General features: G+C 38.0%; 2 protein-coding genes across 5 annotated transcripts in view; both read right to left on the bottom strand.

The window, feature by feature from the left end:
• MAB21L3 (mab-21 like 3) overlaps positions 1 to 1,858 on the bottom strand; it is a 31,497-nt gene extending 29,639 nt beyond the window's left edge. For all 3 annotated transcript variants that reach the window (XM_068698019.1, XM_068698035.1, XM_068698028.1), the window contains exon 1: positions 1,734 to 1,858. The gene's annotated coding sequence lies outside the window, so the exon portion shown is untranslated. The remainder of the gene's footprint in view (positions 1 to 1,733) is intronic.
• Positions 397 to 25,319, bottom strand: part of SLC22A15 (solute carrier family 22 member 15) — a 36,126-nt gene continuing 11,203 nt past the window's right edge. Inside the window, exons 2-12 of one of the 2 annotated variants that reach the window (XM_068698004.1) lie at positions 23,986 to 24,198; positions 20,811 to 20,943; positions 19,573 to 19,737; positions 18,404 to 18,533; positions 16,500 to 16,715; positions 15,682 to 15,822; positions 14,816 to 14,901; positions 12,557 to 12,677; positions 11,613 to 11,685; positions 9,255 to 9,443; positions 397 to 6,196 (exon numbers count right to left, since the gene is read on the bottom strand). In XM_068698004.1, coding sequence (XP_068554105.1) covers positions 6,110 to 6,196; positions 9,255 to 9,443; positions 11,613 to 11,685; positions 12,557 to 12,677; positions 14,816 to 14,901; positions 15,682 to 15,822; positions 16,500 to 16,715; positions 18,404 to 18,533; positions 19,573 to 19,737; positions 20,811 to 20,943; positions 23,986 to 24,198 — 1,554 coding nt within the window. In that variant the 3' untranslated portion in view covers positions 397 to 6,109. Of the gene's footprint in view, positions 6,197 to 9,254; positions 9,444 to 11,527; positions 11,686 to 12,556; positions 12,678 to 14,815; positions 14,902 to 15,681; positions 15,823 to 16,499; positions 16,716 to 18,403; positions 18,534 to 19,572; positions 19,738 to 20,810; positions 20,944 to 23,985; positions 24,199 to 25,319 lie in introns of those variants that run through there. The other variant, XR_011101345.1, reaches the window with a different exon arrangement.

The following is a 25,319-nucleotide window of genomic DNA, read 5'->3' as shown; positions in this document are numbered from 1 at the left end:
CAAAGATTTTCGTAATGCCATACTTTTTGCCTGTTGAAGCAGGTATAATGTAAGCACCTCAGGTGTGGTGGTAGGCACCAACTTGTATGCGAAAGACCTCCTCCCTCTACAAACCTTTTGTAAATGTGGATGAACAAATAGTTATTTAAACATAAGCTTACGGAACAATGAGAGGACCCTGACACCTCCTGGTCCCACTTCATTCTGCACATGCAGCGGGGACCACAAATGACTTCTTTCAAACCACTTTTGATGGCAGCCACCTCCTGCTACACAAGCTTTTACCGACTTGCCTATTTGCTGGCAAACAATCGGCCATGATAGGCATCAAATTTTGTAGTTGAAACAGGGAGTTAAAGCTCTAGACGTTATACTTAGCAAGGCTTCAAACTGTGGTTTTTATAAAAATCTGCTACATTCTGTGAAGTTCCAGACAAGTCATTATTAGCAATGCTAATTTGTAAGGCTGATTAATGAACTCAAATTCAATGTGCAGTTTTGACCAGGTTTTATCAGTCTTTGAGAATGAGCTTTGGCATGTGCAACTCAGGAGCAAACAGGCTCTGCGGAGTTCTCTAATGGCCACATGGTGTAGGTTCTGCATGTTCTACAAACCCTATACTTCTTTTTCCCCAAGAAATAAGCTCCTTAAGTGAACTGAACAACAGAAGACAAGCAAACAAAGGTAACTCTGTCCCTAAACCTCTGGAGATGCTTGTAAATACCAGTTTTAGCCAGTTGTATGGAATAATTCCACATAAACAAAGCTAGAACTAGTTTTGGACCACTGCTTTCCAGCAAAAGCTGTCTTTGGCACTTACATCATCCAATTCTATGATGTTACTTTAAACATAGTCCCCATATCAAGTTGATTGAGGAAATTAAAAAGCTTTTTATAAAACAGGCATTTGCAATAAACTAAAGCAGAAAAAATCCACTACCTATTAGGCAAGAGCTTTCTTCAAGATGACAAAAGAAGCCAGTAGTACCAAAAAAGATGAGAAAGTTCAGTAAATGCAGACTGCCAGGATGAAAATTTTATACAGCTCTATTAGACTTAAATAACTGTAGCACCAGGATAATCTCAAGGTTACCACAAACTGCACAAGGCATTATAAATACATGGCATGAAAACAATCTGTAGAAATTAATTCACCCTCCATTCTGCACTTGGAGGTTTCCTTACGTTGGTCTTTCCTCCACATGATACATCCCATAGCAAGATACAAACAATGAGACTCAAAATACAGCTATGCTCATCTCCTGTTTGGTAAACAGCTAAATATAGACATTTCTGACACAGGCACTGAGTGTCAGGACAGACTGACTTCTACGTTCAAATGACAGTACTGCTCATAGGCTTTTCTGACATATTTACTGCCAGGCTCACAACTTGCATGCACAGATGCCTAGATTCAGATGTGTTTCAAAGAGCATGATTAAAGCTTTAAGAGTGGAGGAAAAAGCATAATTAGCACACCACCCTTCAGCTGAAACAAGATACTGACCAAAACTACATTTGGAGATTATGCAGAAAACTCTTGTTCATGAGTTTTAGCTCAACATTTCCATTAGCATGCTCCAGGAAAAGACTTTGTTCCTCATTTTCCCTTCTTCTTCAGTACAAAAAAATATCTCTTGCATAATGTTTTGACATGCTTAGATGAAATGTGCTGGAAAACATACAGATAAACTGTTTTTCCCCACAGTATTGTAAGGGATATTCCACTAACCTCAGTACAGCCATGCAGCCTGGAAACCCTGTCGCAGAGTATGTCATGATCTGCACTGGGAGCAGATCAGCATGTGGCTACAACCCCTACAAACTGGGCTGTAACAGAAGGTGGCAACTAGCTACAACCTGCCCCATGTTAATTATATCTCTTTCGAGTCACCTGTAGCCCTCCTTTAACACAGACCTTCTGAATTTGGGTTTATCTCCAAATCCCAGTTTATGAGCAACTTCCAGTCCTTAAAAGGTGAGTACTAGGCTTGTTTGCAGGGGACCTATTTTTTATTTTTTTATTAAAAAAAATAAAAAAAAAGCATCAAACCACTTTCTTGTTCTATTTTTTTCCAGGCAACAAAAATAGTCAGGTAGTAAAATCCTTTTAGAAGTATCACTTCACAAGAAGTTTGGTGACAAGTCTGGATCAAATGCTCCTAATTTTCCTGTCTTTCTAAAGTGAAGCTAGTGTCTTAAGTGATGCCCAGTTATACAATATTCTCCATCAGAGGACTTTACAAATTTGAGTAATTTTAATCATAAACCATCAAATACAAAAGCTGAGTCTAAAAGAAAACTGAAACGTGCCACACATGACTTTGATCGCAAGTAGTGTTTTAATCATTAAAGCAGCCACGCTAAACAAAGTTGACATTAGATGGAAGTGATGAAACCAGTGTCCCTAACAGGACATCCTGGAACCAATGCAAGCTCTGAAAAGAGCTTCAAGTCAACACAAACAGCAAGAAGAGTATTTTAACAGCTAGTATCCCATACTTCTTACCCTTGCCCTAAAGCATTTCTGTTGAATCCTCTATTCTTTCAACTCCCTCTGATAAATTCTCCTCTATGCTGCCCCACATGACTTGTCACTCCCCTTCACTCCTAGCTGTATTCAGGTTTCACCTGTGAGCTCCTCAGACAACAGAATTCCAATTCTGTCTCAGGTGAGACACGCTTAGATGTAACTAATCAGCACCTCTCTCATCTCTAGCACAATCTAAGTCAGTTGGCTGAAAAAACAAAACAAAACAAACAAAACAAACAAAAACAAAAACAACTGCAAAACCTAAGGAATCCAAGGAAGGAATTACCATCTTGGAGGTCAGTATCCTAGTGCTTGCACATCACAAAAAACTATTAACGAGGCAGAATACTTAATATACAAGGCTACTCTAACAAGTGTGAAACAAGATTGTCACGCTTCACTCAACTACAGCAAAAATATTGTTTCAGACTCTTAGCATTACTATACATCATAAACATATGTAACTAGTGCTGCATCAGTTCTCCAGTAGCTCCACAGGGCAAGCTTACTGCCCAAACACAGATTTTTAAATGGGCCTATGCAGACTGCTTAAATACAAACTTTAAATATATATATATAAATATAATCACCAATATATACATAACCATTTAAATATAACGTCACAAGCGCCCTGACCTTCTGACTTGGGCTTGTAAGTAACATAGTTGTGAAACCTGTAACAGCAAGCACTGTCTGATTAAAGAACTTCTGCTTAGCAATCACGTTCCACCTGTGTACAGAAAAATGCTGACCACACGGGCTACAAAACACTGCACAGCATCTCTCCCCAGCGAAAGCTACGTATAGCACGAGTATCTCAATAACACTCTCTGGGAAGACAAAAAGTGATCCTACAGATTCCTGTATCAGAAGGCCAGTTTTGTAAAATAAAGCTCTGAAAAATTATATGCGTCTAACTGATTTGTACTTGAGGACACAAAGGAGGGTAGCAAGTGATCATAGCAAATCTGGTGCTACATAGCTGATCTCCAGGAGTGATTCTTCCCTATAAAACTGCTGAATTGATTGGTCCAGAAGATACAACAACAGAAAACCCCTACAACTGACAAAAAAAAAAAAAAAAGCTACCTTTTAAAATTCCATAGGTGCAAACATGGGACAGATCTGAAGTTTAAAAAAGTGCAACTTTAATGAAAAAATGAAGATATTTTCTTCACTCTTGTTTTGGCAATTTTACCTCTGTATTTAGGATATAAAAGTGCATGAGTAGAGAGGTAAGTTTGATTATAAATTGAAGACTGTCATAAAATCCAGCTCAGGTCCTGCAATGATCTCTCCACCTGAACAGTTACACCCTACTGTTCTAATGAAAGCTACATTGAGGTGTCCTATGGCATGACCAGGATCTCCAGTAGCTGGTGACACTAAAACTATGGAGGGAGGAAGGCTAACAGTTCCTGTCTGCTTCTCAAGGAACTTAACTCTATCAACTATCCAAGGAGGGACAATAAGTATCAATATCACCCCTCACCCCCAAACAAACAAAAAAGTTGAATCTTGACAGCAAGGTGATACTGACAGGCTTACCACCATTTGCCTTTAACTAAATAAGTTTTATGTCTTTAGAAATCAAACACCAAAACCAGTTACTTTTTCCAGCTGTCCATACTTCAAAAACATGAATGCAAAATTATCTGTGAACACATTTAAACACTCCAAGAATTTCCAAGTACCTTATTTTGAGCAATTTTCTTGCATACAGAACAGCCAAATAGGACAGAAAGAATATCCAACTAGGTTTAAGGGTGCCCTCCTACATCTACAACAAATATGCAACAATCTGGAAGAAAAAGTGACGACTGTAAACTGGAATTCTTCAAATAAAGCTCCTAACAGGCAAAAATCACAATACTGACACCTTGTGCACTGGGAGTAAAGTTCCCTGCTTTGCTCACAGGCAATGCCTGGACCAAGTTCTGATCAACTGGGAGTAGTGCATGCTTGAATCTGTAGCATAGTTGGCCTTTGCTCAGTACCACAGTTCCCAATGAACAAAGTTCAAGCAGCTAGCTGTAAACTTCAGATACTGTTTAGTTTCACTTCCTTTCAGAGTAAATGAATTTTCCAGTTTAACTGGCATAAGTTCAGCAGACAGCTTTTCTCTCTCTATTTATTTATTTTTTTAAATCCAGCTCTCACAGAAATGGCTAGCAAGGCTGGCAACTTACTTGCAGTCACTGTGCAGCAGGCACTTCACTAGGAACTCCAAGTATAAAAGCTATTAAATAGTTTAAGGAAACCAATCTTAATAAATAGCAAGCCACAGGTTAGAGAATGAAGATGATAGTGTAATCAAGAAAGCTGAATCTTCCTAAGGCCTCGCTGTTGTAGTCACAACATTTCCTTTGTTCATATTTCAAGATTCCATATCCTTCTAACGAAGAAGCTCAGTGTAAACAGGAGAATGAAGTTGTCTTCCTCAGCAAGGTCAAGTAATCAAGTAAACGCTGGTTTAGAGTTTCAAAACTTTATCAAACATGAAAAAAATAAGTAGATTCTAGCAGCTTCCTGGCAATAATCCTACAAAATGTAATAGCAGCCCACAGTTTCTCTTATCACTTCAGAGTTGAGTTTCCTCCAGAAATAAAAACACAAATCGGTCCACATAAATGAGCTACATATTCTAACACACACCTTACACAGTATGTGATAAACACCTCAGCTGTGTCCCATTCATGAAATTATATCCTTCAGCAGATTTACTTCACTGAACAGGCAGAGAAGTTGCTGAGCTTCAGTATTTATGGCAAAGTGAGGACAAAGTTAAAGTAGGCAAAGCTATGGAACAGCAGTTTTAAGATGTGAGGAACATGTGGCAAATTTATGCATAAGACAGCCCAAGAAAATGTTTGGTGGATTAAAAGGTGAGAGAAACCAGCAACATCCTCTATGTCTGCAGACTTTGTGGCTGCTCTTTCCAGAAGTCCCTTCTTCCAGCCTTCCATCATCACAAAGTTCGCACACAGATCATGACTAACCAGCTGCACCCTGTAACTCTGTACAGGTGTTCGTGTACAGAAAGAGACACCGTATGTTCACAGTTGCCTCTCCACAACTCAATATGTGGAACCCATTTTAACATAAAATTTCTAGAGTTTGCTCCCACTGGGGTAGCACACAGCACAGTGTGACCCCTTTCACTCTACCACAGCAAAACAGTGGACATTTTCAAATTTATCAATATATGCTGACTCAAAACCAAGCACCTTGAAAAGAAAATGTGTATGCTGATGATCTGCCCAAATGATGGATAATTTCCTAGGCTTCAGAAGTGCATCAACCTTCCCTTGCTCTCTCACCTGGCTTCAAATGTAAACTGTGCATTCTTATTCTGGCCTACAAGAATTTGAATGGCTGTCTCGTATGAAGAGTATCAGTGGTGTAATTAATCTGAACATTACTCAAGCTCCAAGCTCTTCTCCTAGTCAGGAAAGACAAAGGCATTTGCCCAGTTACATTCCCTGACAGATGGTCCCCAGTACTCTCGTCTTAGAGCTGGACTGACTGGACAAGTAAGAAAAGGTATGAAAACAGGTCAGTGTTCCTTCTTTTCATTACTTGATCATATGGGTCTCTTCATCAGCATCATAAAACTCCTCATCTTCACTTCCACTTCCTGCAGAATTGTCCTTGTCTCCAGACTAGAAAGAAAAATGAAGTAATTGGTTAACGTAGAAGCCATCAAATCAATCTCAAAATATTAGAGCATGAACCATTATCCACATGCTGGAATGCTGATAGAGAAAAAGAAAAGGCAGGGCAAACCACTATTAAAACTTTATGAATTAAGATTTGTTTGTGCTCTTGGTTTTGCAAAATCTCTTGGAAAGAACCCAACTGGATGGACTTTCCTTGACTCTACTGATGGAGCCAACATCAGTACACTAGAGACAGTACAGGCAGGAGAGAAAGTGTCTAGGAAGGCTTTCTTAATTTAAGTCTAAGGTCCATACTCTCTGGTGAGCTACTGGAGTCAAAGGCTCAGAACAAAATGATTAATTGAGGATAGAGAAACTTACCTAATCAAGTACTACTTCATGTGTAGTATATGCATTTTATTTAGCAAGTTTAATTTAAAAAGATCCCCTTCTAGTTCTAATCAAAGGTGTTATGGAAAAGGGAAAAAAAAAAAAAACAAAAACAAACAAAACATTACCAGTTAGCATGTGCAGAAACTAAACTCTTTGATACAGTCTTAGTTACTCCAGCCAGAATCCTTCCAGAAACATAATTTACACCATATATCCAAACTGAAGTCAACTATTATAGCTAATTGATTTTTATTTGGTCAGAAATTTAATTTTTCCATGAAAACAATGTGGACTATCCAAGTTAAAGAGAGTCCATTGCCAGTATGAATTCCTTTTAGCTTAAATGAGTATTTAGGATTTTTTCCAGTATGCTTACATCCATTTTAAGACTTCTGTCTGCCTAATCATATGCAAAGAAGGGTGAGAGGGAAGGTGAAAAATAGAAAAATGGAAATCATATTCCTGACTGACAGAACCACACAAGCAAAATCTGTATCTTTAGATCTGTCTTCAGTGGAGATTTGCTACAGCAATGTGCGTTAACTGCAAAAGAATTTCAAACAGTTTGAGCTCTAGGAACTGTCAGAAGATATAAAGGGAATCATGTTACGCTTTTCTCTGAATTTCTAAAATTATTTGAGGAGAGTCAGATTATCACTGGATGCTGTCCAACTTGAATATCACATTCATGTATGTTAACAGGGACAAAACATCCATTTCAGGCAACCAGAATGCATGTTATCCTGAAAGCGGTACAAAAGGACAATGGATTCCACAGGGGAAATTCAGGGTATGCCAAATAAATTCTACAGCTTTCTTACAGCGGCTTCATAAGACCTCTCCATGGCCTTGTCAAATAGGGTTAATGTTTAACAGCTTTCCATTTTATCAGCGCTTTCTTTGTTGTAGCTTTAAAATAAATCCTTAATGTGCCACAGACATTCCAGATACAACTTTACTGAAGTTACAATATTACTCCAGGTATTACTCCAATACTGGAGTGAATGCAAAAAAAATACTGGAGTGAATGCACAGGTATTACTCCAATACTTACAGTATTACTGCAAGTTGGGTGCACATTGATAGATAGATGCATAACTGGTTACACACCTAAGGGTGATACTGACCTTACTTGGTTAAAAAGGAAAAGCTTGATTTTTCTCTCCTCTGAGTTAAAATAACTGCATTCTTTGCTAGAATTGCTTTTTGTTAGTAAGCCCTCTGCAATGTTAAGATGTAATAATAATGTAATTACCAAAATAATAGCTGGTATAAACTTGATGTAAAGGTATATGACGGATTTGTGTTGGCAGCAAGAATATGAAGCCATAACAAGTTACCCAGTATGGTTAAAGATGTTTATATAATGTGTGTGTCAAGTATCAAATTAATGGTTACAGGTCTACCTCTTTCAAGCTTTCTTCAAGGGGGCTTTTGATACTAAACTGCTGTCCTTTCAAGAATTATTAAAGCTGAATTTGGTAAATAAGGTAACGTGTTGAAGCCTGTCAAAGGAAGGAACTGTTCTGATTATAGCAGTTAGTTTTACTCTGCCTCCTAATTTCTGTGAAAATAAATCTATATTTATATAGAATCTAAATCTGCAAATCTCAGACTGCTTTACTAAAAATTAAGTACCTGAAAGTAAAAGCTTTATACAGATCCTGTCTTGTATCAACCTAACAGGACAAGCAACATTTTGATATGAAAAGAGCTGCCCTTCAAGTCTGACCACTTCAGTTTTTACTCATCCACTGATACTTTGAATTCTGAGATCAGAATTTTTGAGACCAGGATTTAGACATGAAGATAATACCCACATGTAAACAGCCACTTACTAATTTCTAGCTACTTCTCTAATCCCACACCATTCACAGAAGAACAAAGTAAAAAACCTCTAGAGGACAGGAAAAATATATCCATCTTAATTTTGTCAAACTCCTAGACACTTCTTAATTTTAAAGTGAAGTGACAAACACACAGTCAAGGAGACTTCACTGAAAAACGTTTTAAATAAAATATTAATAAAGTATTTAAAATATTTCAATAGTTTTAAAAATAGTTTTATAGTTTAAAATAAAGTATTAAAATAAAGTATTGATAAAGTATTTCTTTATGCTTATACCTGGGAGTTTTGCAGTTCCAACATATTCGGCTAATCTCATTTCCCAGACTCAACAGCGAGAGAGATCTCAAATTACTCTATCTTTAACCCTTTTAAACCCTCTCTTGGGCAGACCCAACAACTGACACTGTAGCACAGCCAGTGCAGGTCAGAACAGAAGTACAGCATGCTGCCTTTGAGAAGAGCCCATGACAAATGGATGTCTCAAAACCTTCAATGGCCAGCTTCATACAAAGGCATGCTGCAGGAATCCACCTTAGATTACAGAGGCACAGATATCACCAAGGCCTTTATCCCAAAGGAAACAACTGTAAGCTTCTGGGCTTGAAGGGATAAAGTAACCCAGCTATGTTTCACCCTGCATTCCCACGGAACATTTCAGATGTGATGGTAAAGTTAGTAAACCATCTCCTGTATCTGCTTGGGATCTATACTCCACAGGCCAAGAATCACTTTCCTAGTGTATTTAGAGCAGCATATTTAAACTGACAACTGAAATAAATATGACAGATAAATACAAGGAAAAAAAAAAAAAGAATATACCTGTGAGCCATCTAGGGCTTGCAATGACATGGCTTCATCCCCCAGCCTCCAGTACGAGCACACCTGCAGGTCTGAAATCGTTTCTAGCAAAGGGCTGTTTAATGTCTCCGGCAACAATAAACTTAGGAGCCCAGACAAAAGACCAGTTGCTCCAAATACAATGTAAGGCAGAGACCACTGTACAGATTTCTGTAAACAAGAGCAGAAAGAGAGAGAGAGTTAAGTAGAGGTTAATGTAGCTCATACTGCATATTTAAACAGTCAACCTTTACAACCATTTCATGTGGCAGCAATGATGAAATTAAAGTTTTCAGGAATGTAATGAATTCTTAACTTTGAAACCTTGAGTTCATATTCAACTCAACTAAGCTGAACATGAGCCAACACTGTGCCTGTGCTGCAAAGAAGGCTAGTGGTATCCTGGATTGAGGGAGATGTTCCTTTCCCTCTAACTCAGCACTAGTGAGGCCACACCTGGACTCCTGTGTCCAGTTCTGAGCTCTCCAGTGTAAGAGATGAGGACATACTAGAAAGAGCCCAGCAGAGGGCCACAAATGTGCTAAATGTACTGAAGCATTTCACATATGAGGAATAGCTGAGAAGGCATGGTCTGTTTAGCCTAGAGAAGGCTTAGAGGGGATCTTATTAATGTATATAAATATCTTCAGGGAGGATGCAAAGAGAATGGAGCCAGCCTCCTTCCAGTGGTGCCCAGTGATGGGGCAAGCATCAGTGGGCACAAACAGAAACCCAGAAGGTTCCATCTGAGCATAGGGAAACACTCGTACTATGAGGGTGACTGAGCACCAGCAAGAGGTGTGGCCAGCAGGTCAAGGGAGGTGATTTTCCTCCTCTACTCAGTTCTTGTGAGACCCCATCTGGAGTACTACGTTCAGCTCTGGGGCCTCTAGCACAAGAAAGACACAGACCTATTAGAGCAAGTCCAGAGGAGGGCCATCAAGGGCGATCAAAGGGCTGAAGCACCTCTCTTATGAAGGCAGGCTGAGGGAGTTGGGGTTATTCAGCCTGGAGAAGAGAAGGCTCTGGGGAGACTTTATAGTGGCCTTCCAGTACCTAAAGGGGGCCTACAGGAAAGCTGGGGAGGGACACTGCAGGCAGCATTGGATGAAGCTTTGAGCAACCTACTTGAGTGGAAAGTGTCCCTGCCCATGACGGAGGGGGGTGGTGTTCATAATTACCTGATCTTTAAAGCCCCTTCCAACCCAAACTGCTCTATGATTCTACAGAGAAATTTAACTTTATCCCAGACAAAACTATCAGAGCCACACAGATTTTGAGATGGACTATAAAAGGAATGCCTGCTGAATCCATACTCAATTCTTATCCATAAAGCACACTTTTTAAACAAAGGCAACACCACTTTGTAACACACAATCAAAGATGTGTTGGTTAGAAGAGATCTCTGGATAACATCTAGCCTAACCACCAATTCAAAGCAGGGCTACAGCCAACACTACACCAGGCTACACAAAGCTATGGTTGACCAAGTATTGAAAAACACCAGAGATGGAGATTCCACCCCTTGAGCAGGCTGTTCTAGGGCTACATTAAGCCTCTCAGGAAAAAAAAGGTTTTCCAAGTTTCTTTTATCTGTAACCCTCAAATCACAATATAGCTGTTTTAGAACACTCATCCCCAGACAAAAGCTACTGAAAAATGCATTAAAATAATTGAAGAAAGTTTAAATAAGAACTTAATTTATTCCTCATATCAATGTCAATTTCTTCTTTAAACACACCTATTTTGACTATCATTGGACGCCTTCAAAACATGATGATCCAAGATTTTTCTTCTTCAGTGACAAACCTCCACTAGATAAAACAAAACTGATGCCCTGACTGCTACATAAAAGCAGTACATTAGCTTTGCCTGGGAGTCTTGCACCTGCCTTGTCTTTGCCTTTTGTACCCCAGAGATGCTGCACTCTCACCTGCCCTATGTCATTCTACAGAACAAAAGGTCCAATGTGCTCATTTACCCTTTGATCTTGATATCTTGATGCAGTTATTCTTTTAACCACCTTTTCTGTTTGTTGTTCTATGTTTATTGTTTAAAATAGGAATCATCAATTTGTTACTTTCAAATGACAATATTGCTGAGGTCCACTGTAAGTCCCAAAATTCTTATAGGACTAAAATATCTTCTGAACTAAATACTGGGATTTTCTAATTACAGATTACATCCTAATGTCTTTAGTCTACCATGACACTGCCAAGACATACAATTTACAGATGTTAGCTTATATAATTTACCCCAAATATTCCCACTTCTGCAAGCTTCTGATGCATCAGAGCCACAGAACAAAAATATTTAAAACAGTGAGAAGTTCAGACAAACCAATGAAGGGACAAAAGGAGCAATGATTCCACCAACACGGGAAAACATGGAGCAGGCACCCATTCCAACATTCCTAAGAAAAAAGCAAAAATCATTAATCAGTGACATTTGTATAGGATGAGCTAGGACTTTAGAAGGGTTAGAAGTTGCAAGTGCAAGAAAGGACTTAATCAGCCAGAAGCCTCAGTCATGACCCTGACCTCATTAACTGGCAACAAAAAGTGAAATGCAACTGAAAACATCTGAAGACAGGAATTAAAACGTCAAAACATACGACCGGAGAGAAGCACAAATACCCTGCAAATTCAGATTTCTAACATATGTCCACATGTAAAGAGACAAAGCGTGATTTCAGTCAACACATCTCATCTCTGCCTGAAACTTTGGCTGAATTCCTCTATCCAAATCAGCTGATCTGCCCACTCACACGAAAAACACCGTAGGACTGGTTTCAATCCCATATAATAGGTGCTTTTTTCTACTTGGTCACCACAAGCACAGGGCACTTCTTCCTCTGAATCATCAAGTTACTTTTATAAAGCTTATTGACAGGTTAACCAAGCATGAACATTTAAGAGATGCCTGGTTTATAAAGCAGTGAGAAACCTACAGATATCACTCATTAAAAAGAATGATAAACAATTGTACTGTTATCCTCACAAGTGGAGAGAGGGCTGTGAGCATACCAAGCATCCAAGAGGGTTATTTTTACTGTTACAGAGAATATGGTTATGCTGAAGAGAATACTACAGATTTGAGGGAGACAGAGGTGAGGAGAGGATAAGGGAAGAGTTTTAGTATACAAGACTCTACAGATAAACACTGTATGTTAAGTGAACATCTCAAATGAAAAGGGACACTTGATAGAAAAAAGCAAGGCAAGTAAAAGGTGATCCTGATATAAGAACCAGAAAAATGAAGGCCTTAAAATTAACTTGCATTACCTGATCACTGTGGGATAAAGTTCTGACGTGTAGATATAGACAATATTAAATGCAGCACTGATTGTCAATTTTCCCAGCAAAGAAAGAGAACGACTGTTCACCACTGCAAACACTCCAGTATCTGAAAAAGAAAAAGTAATTCAGTGTTCCAAAGCATTACAAAGATCACATCTCAGTAATCACTTCAATCACATAACAGTATGGAGCAAAACAATCTATTGACAAATCTGCTATGGCAGGCAAGCGTTTTTCTATTAAAGACCAGTATTTGTTGGAGGTGATTTGTACCTTCAGGAGAACTCTCAAAACTCAAGAGAATCCAAGGAGCCTTCTTTTAGGCAGCAGTGGCAGAAGTCATCCAACAAAATTTATATTCTGTGTCTACGGATTTATTTTCTTTATCTGTGCAATTAAATTTGTACAAAGAGGAAAAACTCTCCATAAAACACACCATGAAAAAGCAACTCAAAAACCACATTTTAAATGAATTGTAGACTTGTTACTAGCCCAACATTATTTCCATTTTATCAAATAAGAGCCAACAGGAGAAAAATGGATTAAATGACAGAACAGTCCCAGAGACTGTGGTAGTGAACTATTGCTCAAGACCAGAAAAAAAAAACTGAGAGGATTTTGTTGTTTCCTTGTCCTCAGTGTTATAATCAGAGACGTCTCTGTAGAGTTAAAATCCTGCATGAAGACCCTATTAGAATGTCAAATTTTAGAAATGCAGGATAAAAATCCTATAGACATAACAAAAGCTGAAACAAAACAAAAAAGAAACAACAAAAAATCCCACACATTTTCTGGTCTACCATTACTAAACTACTATAATAGATCTTTTGGCAAGTTGAAGGAAAAAAATGACAGATGCTAAAAAAAAAAAAAAAAAGACACCGGCCACTTAATGTAACTAGTACCCTATTCAGTCATAGTTACATATCACACTATGATAACATACTTTCTAATATTATTACTTCAGAAGATTACTTCGGAAGAAAAAACAAGAGACAGGAAGATGCCACACAGAACCATACCAAATATCCCATCCAGCTCAGAGCTTTGTCAGAGTGCCTAATGATTATGAGCTTATACCTGGTACATCAGAAGACATTAAATGGCTAACAAGGAAGGCTATAGAATAAGCTGTTACTGCCTTGAACAAATTGTGCTTAGTAAGGAGAGTGGTGCTTGCTTCTGGCAAACTAAGAAACTGCTAAGCTTCTTAGACATTTTGTTCCTGTCTGACTAGCAATTCAGCGCACAGGTGATTTCTCAAAATCCAGCAGTTCTATCCTCTTAAAAAATCTTTCTTTACACAAATTCTAAAGGGAGCTTGGATTGAAATGCAGAAACTACTCAATGATTGGCACCAGCCTAACAAGGGTATCTCTAATATCTTGGCTCTAGTATCTGGAATATTTCTGGGAACTTGAGTTGCACAATTCTCTAGAAATGTTTTACCTATTATATTCACTGCCATCTACAGCTAGTTATTTATGTGGACAACAAGAGTATGTGTGTTTAATCTTTTAAAATCATGCTAGTTTCACATATTAGAAACATTTTCACTCATTGTGACTGTTACATATGTACAAATATTACAAGCTGAGATTAATTTATGTACCTCACTTTCAAAGAAAAGCTGTTCACCGTACTATGGTGTTTCTACCATTTCAAAAAACATATGAAAACCAAGAAATGAACATTAGTGTCTTTAGAAAAAAATACATTGAATTTAAGAACTCTTGCTTCAAAAGATTTTCAGAATACTCTCTGAACTATATGTTACGTAGCCACATGACTAGAACCACAATCACACCCTTCTCAAACATTACAGAGCAGCGAGGAAAAGATGTGAACTCATCCCTTAATTCACTTTTTGGAATCTTTTGACATTGGTCTTTTACTTGGAGTCATCCAAGTTGCATGGGTACTGTTTACACTGACAGATTCATAGCTAATGAAGATATTCCAAGAAACATCATTCAGAAACACTGAACAGGAATGACTGATGTGATTAAAAGCGTAAGTCTGAATCCAAAAACAAGTTCAAATCCACACCTTTTCAACAAGAATTTCTTAACATCTTAGGAAGGCTGCTGCTTATTCTGTGAGTTAGCTTCTCTGGATTTAAAACTGCAGACTCACATGTGGTATAAGCCTAATGCTCTGACAACAAACAAATTCTTAGGCTGCAGGATGAGGAGTTTTACAACTCCTTATAAAGTACTCCAGGAAAAAAAAGGAAACATTTACCTTTCTTTTTAGGAAGAAACATGACAATAAGACAAGCCAATCCTCCCAGGAACAGAAATGCACTCAGCGTTCGCTTTCGACCAAACCTGATGTCCAAAAAGGGATATAACCAGTGAGTCCTCTAAATTCATGTTGTCTTTTCACTTGCAGCCAGAAATGCTGAATGCCATCTCCCACAAACAGTTCCTCTCTCACTGTTTTTAAACAAATTGCTGCTGCTCTCACTAAGATGAGCACTGAGAAAGTCTCATGCAGCGGCTGACAATCTAGGATTTTTATTTCATTCCCACTGTGTGTACATATGTAAAGCTGCTCAAGAGACACGCAGAAAGGAGACTGGCAGGTGAATTCCACAAAAAATGAAAGACATTCTCTAGAGTACTATGAATCAGGAAAAGGCTAGGTATCAGACTCAACAGCTTTGCTCACAGATCCACACACAGAGCAGCTATTACATGGCACCACACAACAGTTTCAGCTGAGCTTAGGTACAACTTTGACCTAACAGTGAGAATGGGAATTACAAGACAAAGGTGAGAAGAATGCCATCTTGTGTTAGCACAGAGTCAGCACAGCTACGTTTGACAGATCAGCCTCATCTTTGAATCAAATTTAGACAACTTGTTAACAATAAAACGAGCTGCTGAGAAAAAGTTAAACTGTTATTAAACTGTTACTAGATGTAAAGATCTATCAGTGGCACTTTCAAGTTAAAGAAAAAAAAAGATTTCTTAGGAGTATACACTGAAATACTAAAATTGAAGCATGAAGCCCCATACTATGGATATAGAACAGGGGAGACAATATGCAGGAAACTTATCTGTGAGAAAACAAAACAAAACACATCAATAGAATTTCGTACTTACCATTTTTGGTTAATCAAGTAAATACAGATCGGGTATGCTGGGATTTCTATCAACCCTGAAAGGGCTAAATTGGCATAAATGCTTCCACCTAAGTCACCTACATTAAGGGTAAGACCATAGTAAACCAAGCTGCACACAAACCTGTAAAAGATAAAAGTAGTATCAGAGCTATATCTTTGACTGCCACGTCAAATTACTGGTCTGGCACAATGCAGTATAAAATATATTTAGTATTTCAGATAATACGCCTAAAGTTTTTCTGTCTTCCTTTAATTTCTATACTCTAGTACACTTTTATTCATTCTCAAATTCTGATTTTTCATATTTCTTTTGTAACCCTGACTGGCTGACTTCTCTATGGAGATGAAAGGAACAGGTCACTAATTCATTCTGCAGTAAATCATCAAGGCGATCTTCTAACTCTCATTTATGGAGCAAAAAATGACTATTCTGAACTAAGAATTTAGAAAAGCAAAAAGAATATAGCACTACGCTGCCTGCTGTCAAAATAATGCCTTTTTTCTTAATACATCGTCCCCCAAGAATACACCTTATAAAAGCAACTGTGTGAACAGCAACGCCAGAGGACTTGGATACCCTATCATACATTTACTTCAAAGTGACAGCATAAAAAGCCCAGGGCTAGTAGAACTCCCCAAAACACAACAGGTACTTTTGGAGAGTTACATTTCTGGTAGCAAATAGCAGTAGTGCCATGGGTTCCTGCTGCAAGCCCTGGCAACAACTGGTAGCACTTTCTTTTAAGAAAATACACATTCTCATTAAACACTGCTGGGCCTACAAATTATTTCAAGTACCAGGTGAACATCATGATCAAGGTGCGTCCCAAGAGAATCCTGTATCGGAACAGATCCAAGAAACTGCCAGCCTCTCTGGGGCTTCTCTCTGCTGGGAGTTTTAATGAAAAAGTGTACTTCTGCTTGCGGTTCTTCTTTGCAATGAGGTAGAGGGCATCTTCTGCTTCATTCAGCCGGCCTTGCGAGTATAGCCAGCGGGGGGACTCTGGAATGAATCTGTAACACACAGTTTCTGATTTTAAAATACATGTATCATAAACACACACACACATATATATATATCAGAGACAGCTTTAGGGCTTTTCTGTTCTACATTGCTAGGCTTGCCTATGGAAATACAGCTGAAATATGTTTCAACATAACAGATTTTTTTCAAACAGCCCTTTAGGTATAGAATTCACTTACTGAAACAGACAAAACATGTTGAAAGGAGAGGGAACATGATTCATATGTAATTCAGATAGTGAAAAATTACATATATATGTATACACACATACATATACAATACTATAAACTGCAATATCATTAGGATTCATTCTAGTGAAATTATCAATTAGAGGCACCATATAACTAACAGTAAGATATTTTTTGCAACACTGACTAGTTATCTCCTGTTCCTCATGTTTCAGCATTTCCCCAAATTTTCTCCTATAAAGAGCAATGCAGCAGCTGTACAAAGACCAGGCTTTTGTTCCCCATACACAGTGTTTAACTGATAGGTCTGTAACTCCAACACAGCCTACAAAACAAATCTCATACTATTTTCAGATTCCCAGAACTAACTTAAACTTCAACCTTTTGCCGGAACTTCAAAGATTCTCTCTGACCAGAAGTGATATCATTAATTTAAAAGCACAGAATCACCTTTTTTTTTTTTTTTAAATAAGGGTTTAGAAATGAACATGTTTTCTTTCCCATGATAAAAGTCTGGTAATAGTTCCTACAAAGAATCATTTTAAAGCAATGTGGGTAGGAAGCAGTGTGAAATTTGGAATGAAAAAATCTGAAACAGCTCTGAAGTCCCATACATAAAACACTTCAAAAAAATCAAACATGTTATGCAAAAGTTAAAATACAAGTTAAAAGGCCTGAAATGCCACTGTTTTAAGTTTTGAAGTATCGGAAATGTCAAGTCTGCCTTTCACCTTACAACCTTCAAGACCTCTCCCTGAGTCCCTGCATCCTTTGAAAGGACATTTTGATTGTTTAACAAAAAACTAGTTACTAATGTTACAGATGTTGGAAGGAAAGAAACAAGTTTAAACAGAAGCTAAAATTCACTTATTCCCTCAGTTACTAAGTTTTTACTGTCAGAAAATATATGAGAAAGATCACACTGCATCATACCTTTCAGCATTGAAATCTACAAACAAAAAGCCCAACTACCTTAAGAAGCCTTCTTATTCTTCTTTACTAATCACACTATTAAAAAAGTAAAAGGAAGCTGCCCGTTGTTTTACATGTCACCTTTGAGACTGTATGTGCAAGCAATTTTGATGCTTTTCCTTCCATGTAAGCAGAATTATAAAAGAAATATCAAGTTATTACATAAGCATATTAATGTTTCTGTATCATTTAGAATGTATATACAGCATCTTGTAGCACACCGGACAACAGTTTAAAGCATCTACACATACCAGTGAAAGACCAGGATGTTCTTCTATACTACTCAAGACTGTTCCCATCTACAGTAATAATGCACAGACAATGCAACATATGCTTAGGTTTTCAGATATTGCAGCACTGCAATTTAAAGTAAGCACAGAACATAGGGTGGTAGAGGTTGAGAGAAATACCTTAGTTACAGCACTTCATACCATCCTAGAAAAGCTCCTTGACTTAATTGTATTTTCTCTCATTTTTGACATCTTCCTTGAAGGACTTCAGTTTGAAAAATAACTTACAGAGAGAGAAGAAAGACTACTGTTCCTTCCAGGTTAACCACAACAGCCAGAGTCCTCCAGGATCGAATGAAGTACCCTAATAAAGCATACTGGGCAATTCCCACAGCAAAGAACAAGCCACCAATAGATCCTAACATAAAATAAAGGAAACAAGAACAAAACACCATTATCATTCCTTTCAGGAATATTGCTAACTCCCAACATGTGGGATCATACATAAACTAACAATTCATTAAAAAAAATTCACTCAGCAATACAGGCAAATACACAGCAATTTGACTGAAGAATGTTCTGTCCTTCAACCACATGGAGTAGACGCATTACACCTAATCACAAAGATCAAGTCCAAGAAACACCCTTCTACAGCCCCCTCACTCAAATCCCTGTAAATAATTAAGTTTCGTAATTCTAAATGTAAATGTTTCATTTTTCTATGTGTAAAAAATACTACAAACCACTGGAAAATGGTATTTTTTGGAATATACAGTATTCATTTGTAGCTCTCATGATTTGCAAGATAATCTCTTTTAAAACAGTCACTGATCTCTCATCAGAACACTTCTTTGCCACTTGTCAGGGACTTGGCAAGTCATGCCAAGAAGAAAGACTGTACGTAAACAGTATAGTATATAATTATCATATCTGAAGTACAGCTTCAATGCTAGTAGCCAGGGTAGTTAAAGGCATCTGTATAATTTGATCTAAGGTTGATTACCACATGGGACGACTCATTTTTGAGTGCTAACAAAAGTTGTCTCACCATCCCATTATACAAGATTTTTTTTTAATTTATTTTTGAGAACAGCCAGGAATGAAATAACCAGTATGTATCATACAAACAAACTAAGCTGCTTTGCATAGCCCAAGATCCTGATCGATAAAGGTCAGTTATCATAACCCACAGATGAGTATTTAGGTGTGTAACATCCACAGGAGACCTGTTTCAATTGAAGTACCTTAGTCAATTTGGGTGATGCAGAAATATGAATGGCCAAGTTATCTACTGTGCTTGTCTAAAGTTCATATTAAACAAAGGAAGGCTTAAAGACTGTTGTCACTCAAGTGAGTAGAACTAACGTGGCAAATGCTAGCTAGCTTTGGTGTGTCTCAAGTGGTGTGCACAACAAACCTAAAAATTCTGACCATAGACATTGACACTCAAATTTTACCTGCTAATGCCCAGTACGCAGTACCCACACACTCATTCAGAAGAACAAAGGCCACCAGCGACATCCCACCATTCATCACCCCTACCAAGAATCGGGACATGGCAAAGAATTCATATGAGGGTGAGAATCCATTTGCAATGGCAAACAAGATGTCAAGGGCAAAACCTGAAAAACAATGCAAAAGGTTTAATTTCAGAAGAGCATCTAACGTAAAACAGAAGCAATTATTAAGCATCTTTACTTGATTTTCAGTGACTTATGTTTTAAGTAATCCCATTCAACAACTAAAAAACACTGCTACATGCCACAAGTTCAGGCCAAAAGTACCCAAAATCAATATCATAACAGGGAAACATTAGGATTAGTATTTGATACATGATTTGCAGTACTACACTTTGAACTTCAGTTCATGGAAGACTTTTTTTTTCAAATATTCAGAACTACTGCAGGGCTCCAGCTAAAATGGCTTCATATTTATCCCCATACAAGAGTCACAGACTAAACAAATGACAAAATACCTCCTCTCATACTTGGAAAGCACTCCATATAGGCTAGAGATGAGAAGCTTAATCAGAGGACAGTGTATTGGAAGTTTGCACTGCATAGCAGGTTCATCTTTTTCTGCTTTGAATTAATTAGGTTGTTTCTTTGAAAAAAGCCACTGGTTTTAATTCTACATACTCATCCACGGACAAGTAAGTTTATAAACACACACACAAAACATGAAGTTCCAAATGCTGTTTTGATCTGGGGACAGTAACAAAACCAAAAACTTACAAAGTTTAAAGTGATGAACCCAAATACATGAAAATTAAATTATGCAGACGAAAGATGAAAGGTGAAAAAAAACACAGCAGGTTACACATGAAAGAACATTGCTAACAAATTAACAGGAATATTAATTGCAACATGAGGAGATCCCACGAGCATGACAACCACTGCATATACTCAGTTCTTAAATGTAAGCTCTAATGGTACACTTCCTAAACCCAGAACATCTCCCAAATGCTCAGATGCTGACTGAACAGTCAAATATTGATTTCTTGTCCCTGGAAATACACTGGGTAGGACAGTATAATCAAGTGTACTGGAAGGACAAAAAATCACAGCATGTAACTCACTGCTGTGTATCAAGCTCTCAGCAGAAACTAGGCTCTTGCCACTCATCTTCAGAAACAGGACAACTTCACATCACTCATTTTGTTAGGTTACCTGTGAAACAGACCATTACTGGTTACCTGTGAGATAGACCTTCTTCCTCCCAAACCGGTCTGAGAGCTGGCCAAAGGAAATTGCTCCAACAAACACACCACTGAAGTAGAAAGAACTGGCAGCGCTGACTTTGTACGATGTGTTGCCAATTAAAAACCACTGGATGGAGACAAAAAAGGAGAATTAACCAGAGTAAAACTGGTTCTGCAATAGTTGGAGGGGGATGACATACTTTCAGGATAATAAAACCTTTCTTAAGTCCCCTAAGCATCCCATTCAATCAGTCATCAGTCACTGAAACAAATGCTGCCTTCCAGACTCTGGATGGGAAGAAACCAAATGTATAGCTCCCCCAAATCAAGTACAGTCTTTCGTTCTGAACTCAAGAATAAGTCCCTCGTGGGATATTGTAATTTTGCAGCCTTCTTCCCTCTCTCTCCCTTTTATTGCCTTTTCTCATATAAATCTCTTAAGTAAAATCATTCCTACCTCCTGATATATATTGCTGAAATGTGTAGGCACACCGTGCAATATAAAGCATTGTCATTTACATCCAGAAATAATCTTCTCTTCCTTATGAACTGTCTCATCACTGAGAAACACTTCGGTAGTTTTAGACAAGTTTGGGCATTTTTTGGCATTGCTTTTTTTTTTTTTTTTTTTTTTAACAGTCCACTTTCTGTAACTTCTGTAATTTCCAGATCTATGATCTTACAGACTTCAGTGTCTCAAAAAAATCTCCTCTTTCAGGTTGAACCTTTCTCCCATAAAAATCTAGAATTAAATGATGCTATGTTCTCACTGTTCAAAAACTATTACATTTTTTTATTCTAAAAACTTGTATTTTGTATTATTTTTCTTGTATCTTGTATTATTTTATCTTGCATCTTGTATTATTTTTCTACTCCTCTTGAATCTCAAAATAATAGTTCCTTTCAGTGACACCCGACTTTTCTTCTTGTGCTGGTAAACTGGTGATGACTTCATTATCCCTGCAATAATACTAATCCTGTCTTTAGTACCTTTTCCAATACCAAAGCCCCATTAGATATCCTATCTAGCTATGCTTATAGTATATCACATCTCAGTTACAAACTACCTCACCAAGATCAGGGAGCTAACAAAATCATTCAGAAGCTCCAAGAACATAATAGAACATAATTTGCTTACTCTCAGTATGTGCTTCATTCTGAATTGTCATTTAAGTGGTGACATATTTACTGACAGTTAGTAATAGGGTGTCCAGATTCTGATAAAAATCTCTTCTAAAGCGAGCCTTGTGACCACAAATCAACTCCTCTTAAGTTTAAAAAAATCCAGGAAAATTTATTATAACAGCACATTAGATTAATTTTAACTTGAAATAACACAGTTAAGTTCATAAGAGCTAAAGAATCATTCTCTAATTTTGGTATAAATGTTAAAAAACAGCCAACACTAGATACTATGTCAATAGATTCTTTCTGAACTGTTCAGAGATCAAGGCAAAATTTGGTTGTGGCAAAGCAAGGTTTGTTCTGCAAGTTAATCACAGTGACTAAGAAGCCCTTTAAAGGACCTGAGGCCTCTCTCCTGAAAAAAAAAGGAATACTGTGCATCTTTTTACATCAAAATATTTTTCAGAGCACTTCTGCAACAGTCAAGTTATTACTAAGTGATGCCACAAAGTAAGCATTAAAAATATCTTCCCCAAATGCAGAAAAAAACTTCTCTATACATCAGTATAGAAACCGCTTAGCAATCAGAAATCCCCAAAATAATATCAGACCATTTTGGAAAAAAAAATTCCAAAAACTTCATAGTTAACTCAGTTTTCAAATGTACCAAGTATACAGTTAAATTTCTGAACAAATTGTATCTTAGTTATGGAATACAGGAGAGGCAACAGGATTTTTATATGCCTTTATATGGGCCATTACTGAAAAGTTCAGATTCTGCTTTGAAGTTCTTTAATGTACCAGATGTCATGAGATATTTCTTAATTTTGTATTTTTTTCAAGTAAACTTTGTTCTTTACCTGCATTTCTTACCCGTGCAACTAAAACGTGTAAGTATCTTCACAAAATTTATATCCTAAGACACTGCTAGGCTCCATGAACATGTCTCACGTGTCAAGTTTAAGAGAATAAACAATTCTTGGAGAAAGTAAAAGCAAACCAGGAAAAGCCCAGAAAAGATTTTAAAACCTTTTTGACAATTAGCTTTAAGTTATGCTTGAAGAAAAGCTACTGTCCATTAGGACTTTAATTTCTGTAGTGGCATTAGCACTCATACCCACTTCATTACCAGAATAAGAAGTAATGCCTGTTGTATACAATTGCTCGGTACTATTCCCAAACTGGCAGTTTTTATTAATATGCTCATAACCAATAACATTAAGTACTTTACAGGACAAATTCAAATAGTGTTAATGCATTTGGTCAATAGCCATGAATTATCAAGCAGTGCTCTGCTTGACTTAGTTGTATAGTGCTAAATTCAGGTCTCATAACAGCTGCAGACAGATGGGGCTCCTGCACAGAAGAATGGCATTAATAAATACTCAAGGCCGCAGGAATGGCAAGTGTTGAACACAACAGCGTGGAAGCTGCAATCGTTCCTTTAGAAAATGTGGCTAGACCATGAAAGAGGACACTTACAAAACAGGCCACACTGATAAAGCTAAAGCTTATTTTGGGATAGAACATATGCAATTGCTTTGTCCACCTTGCTCCCCACTGCTGATGTCCTCCCTCATACCTGGAGCAGCAAAGGAACAGTAATTTCTTCTCCAGTATCTTTACTGCTTGCTAATTGCATGATGGATGCATTTTATTTCTTACCATGGAAATTGCAGAAAGTGGCCAGAAAGAGCTCTAGATACACACAGGATTTTGAACGTATTAGTGCAATTATGTGATTACAGCTCAACTGTGGAACCAGGCTACAAGACCCAACACGCATCTCCCATGTGGAGAAGGCGGGTAGTTTTGGAGCAGTGTTGGTCAAGATCTGCATTGCAAAACAAACGTAGCTTTTGTTGCCAGTAAGGATATGAATAAGTTACCTGTTCTCTACCTGGAGGTAGCACCTGTTTCATTTGCTAATCAAAACACGCACTAGTAGGGAAGAGAGAAGCAGCAGTACCGCCAGCTTGCCCCATACCCCCCCAGTGCCCTTTACTACCTACACACGAGGCAGCCAAACACCTTCCAGACTTACCTCAGAGACTATTGACGTGAAGCTGCCGCTGAAGTGTACGTGCTTGTGAACCTCGCTGCCGTTGGCGGTCAGGAGCCATTCCCCAAAGGCCCTCTGCTCGCTCGCTGACTGGTTGCCATGGCTCTGGTTAGCCGAGAGCTCCTCGAGGTCCCAGTGGTAAGGAGGAGTTGCCCCCACCAGTGCAATGAGGATGGCTTCGGTGGCCACATAGAGCTGAAGTGAAAGACAAAAACACAGGTGCTAAGCGTACACCCAAGCAATGCTTCCCTTGCAGTTGGATCAAAACAGTATCCAAAGAAAATATGAAATAGGACTCTTTCTACCCCTTTTACCAAAATTGTTTTTTCCTGTGAATCTTCTTTACTATCAATAAAGACAGAGATGCATGCAAATGTACAGATATATTGTAAATATATATTACACACCCACACAAGGCCTACATTCAGAAATTAACAGCTGGCTTTGTTTAGGGAAAATATAAATAAAACTGCTGGAAAACCCGGATGTTTTAAACCTGGCATGAAGTAGGGTCACTGGTTCTTGCCCAGAAAAGTATTCACAGGCCACTGCTTTAACAGTCTAGAACATTACAACTTCACCTTAAACCCCAGTGTTTTAGACCTCTTTGAACACAGAGGTACCATGAGTTTTGCCACAGAAAACTCATGGTAAAAAATCTGAGACAAAAGGAGTTGATGGCAACAAATCAAAGACCTCTGCCATTGCCCAAACAAAGCCGCCTCTTGTCTCATGCCCTTAATAATTCATCGCTGTAGCTCCTGACAAAAAAAAGGATCTTGTTGCTTCTCCTGACGATTACCTTCTTCATGAAAGAAATCTTTCCTGCCACCCCGTCCCTCAAACCCCATTTCAGCCACCTCCTGAATATAGTCCTGGCTCTGCTACCAGCACCTCCTCAGTGTGTTCTTGGAAAGAGCATGCCTCTTGGAAGCGTAGCCTCTCATAAGGCTGCTACATAAATAATACTCAGAACTGATGAGAATGTAGATAGGATCAATAAATATTCAAAAACTGAGTTATTACACAAGTATTTTCTTTCCATCAGCTCCTTTGTGTTCCACATGACAAACTGCTGCTGCAGTGCTAGGAGGTGAATGCTTCAAAAGTTCATTCTCTTTCCTTTTTAAGGATAAAAATAAGTGGAAATCAAAAGGAATTTGGAAGAAAAAGCCACAATCTGTCAACCATATTATTAAAACTAAAGAACAACTTCTAAACAGATGATGAAAAGTGAAAGACCTCATCTGAGAAAGAAGGCAATTACTAACATTACATGAGGAAGGTGGAGTGAAAAAGCTGAGTGGGTATGTTGC

This window comes from Anas acuta, chromosome 1, assembly GCF_963932015.1.
Source record: "Anas acuta chromosome 1, bAnaAcu1.1, whole genome shotgun sequence".
NCBI classification, from domain to species: Eukaryota; Metazoa; Chordata; class Aves; order Anseriformes; family Anatidae; genus Anas; species Anas acuta.
This window is presented reverse-complemented; position numbering and strand designations above follow the sequence as displayed.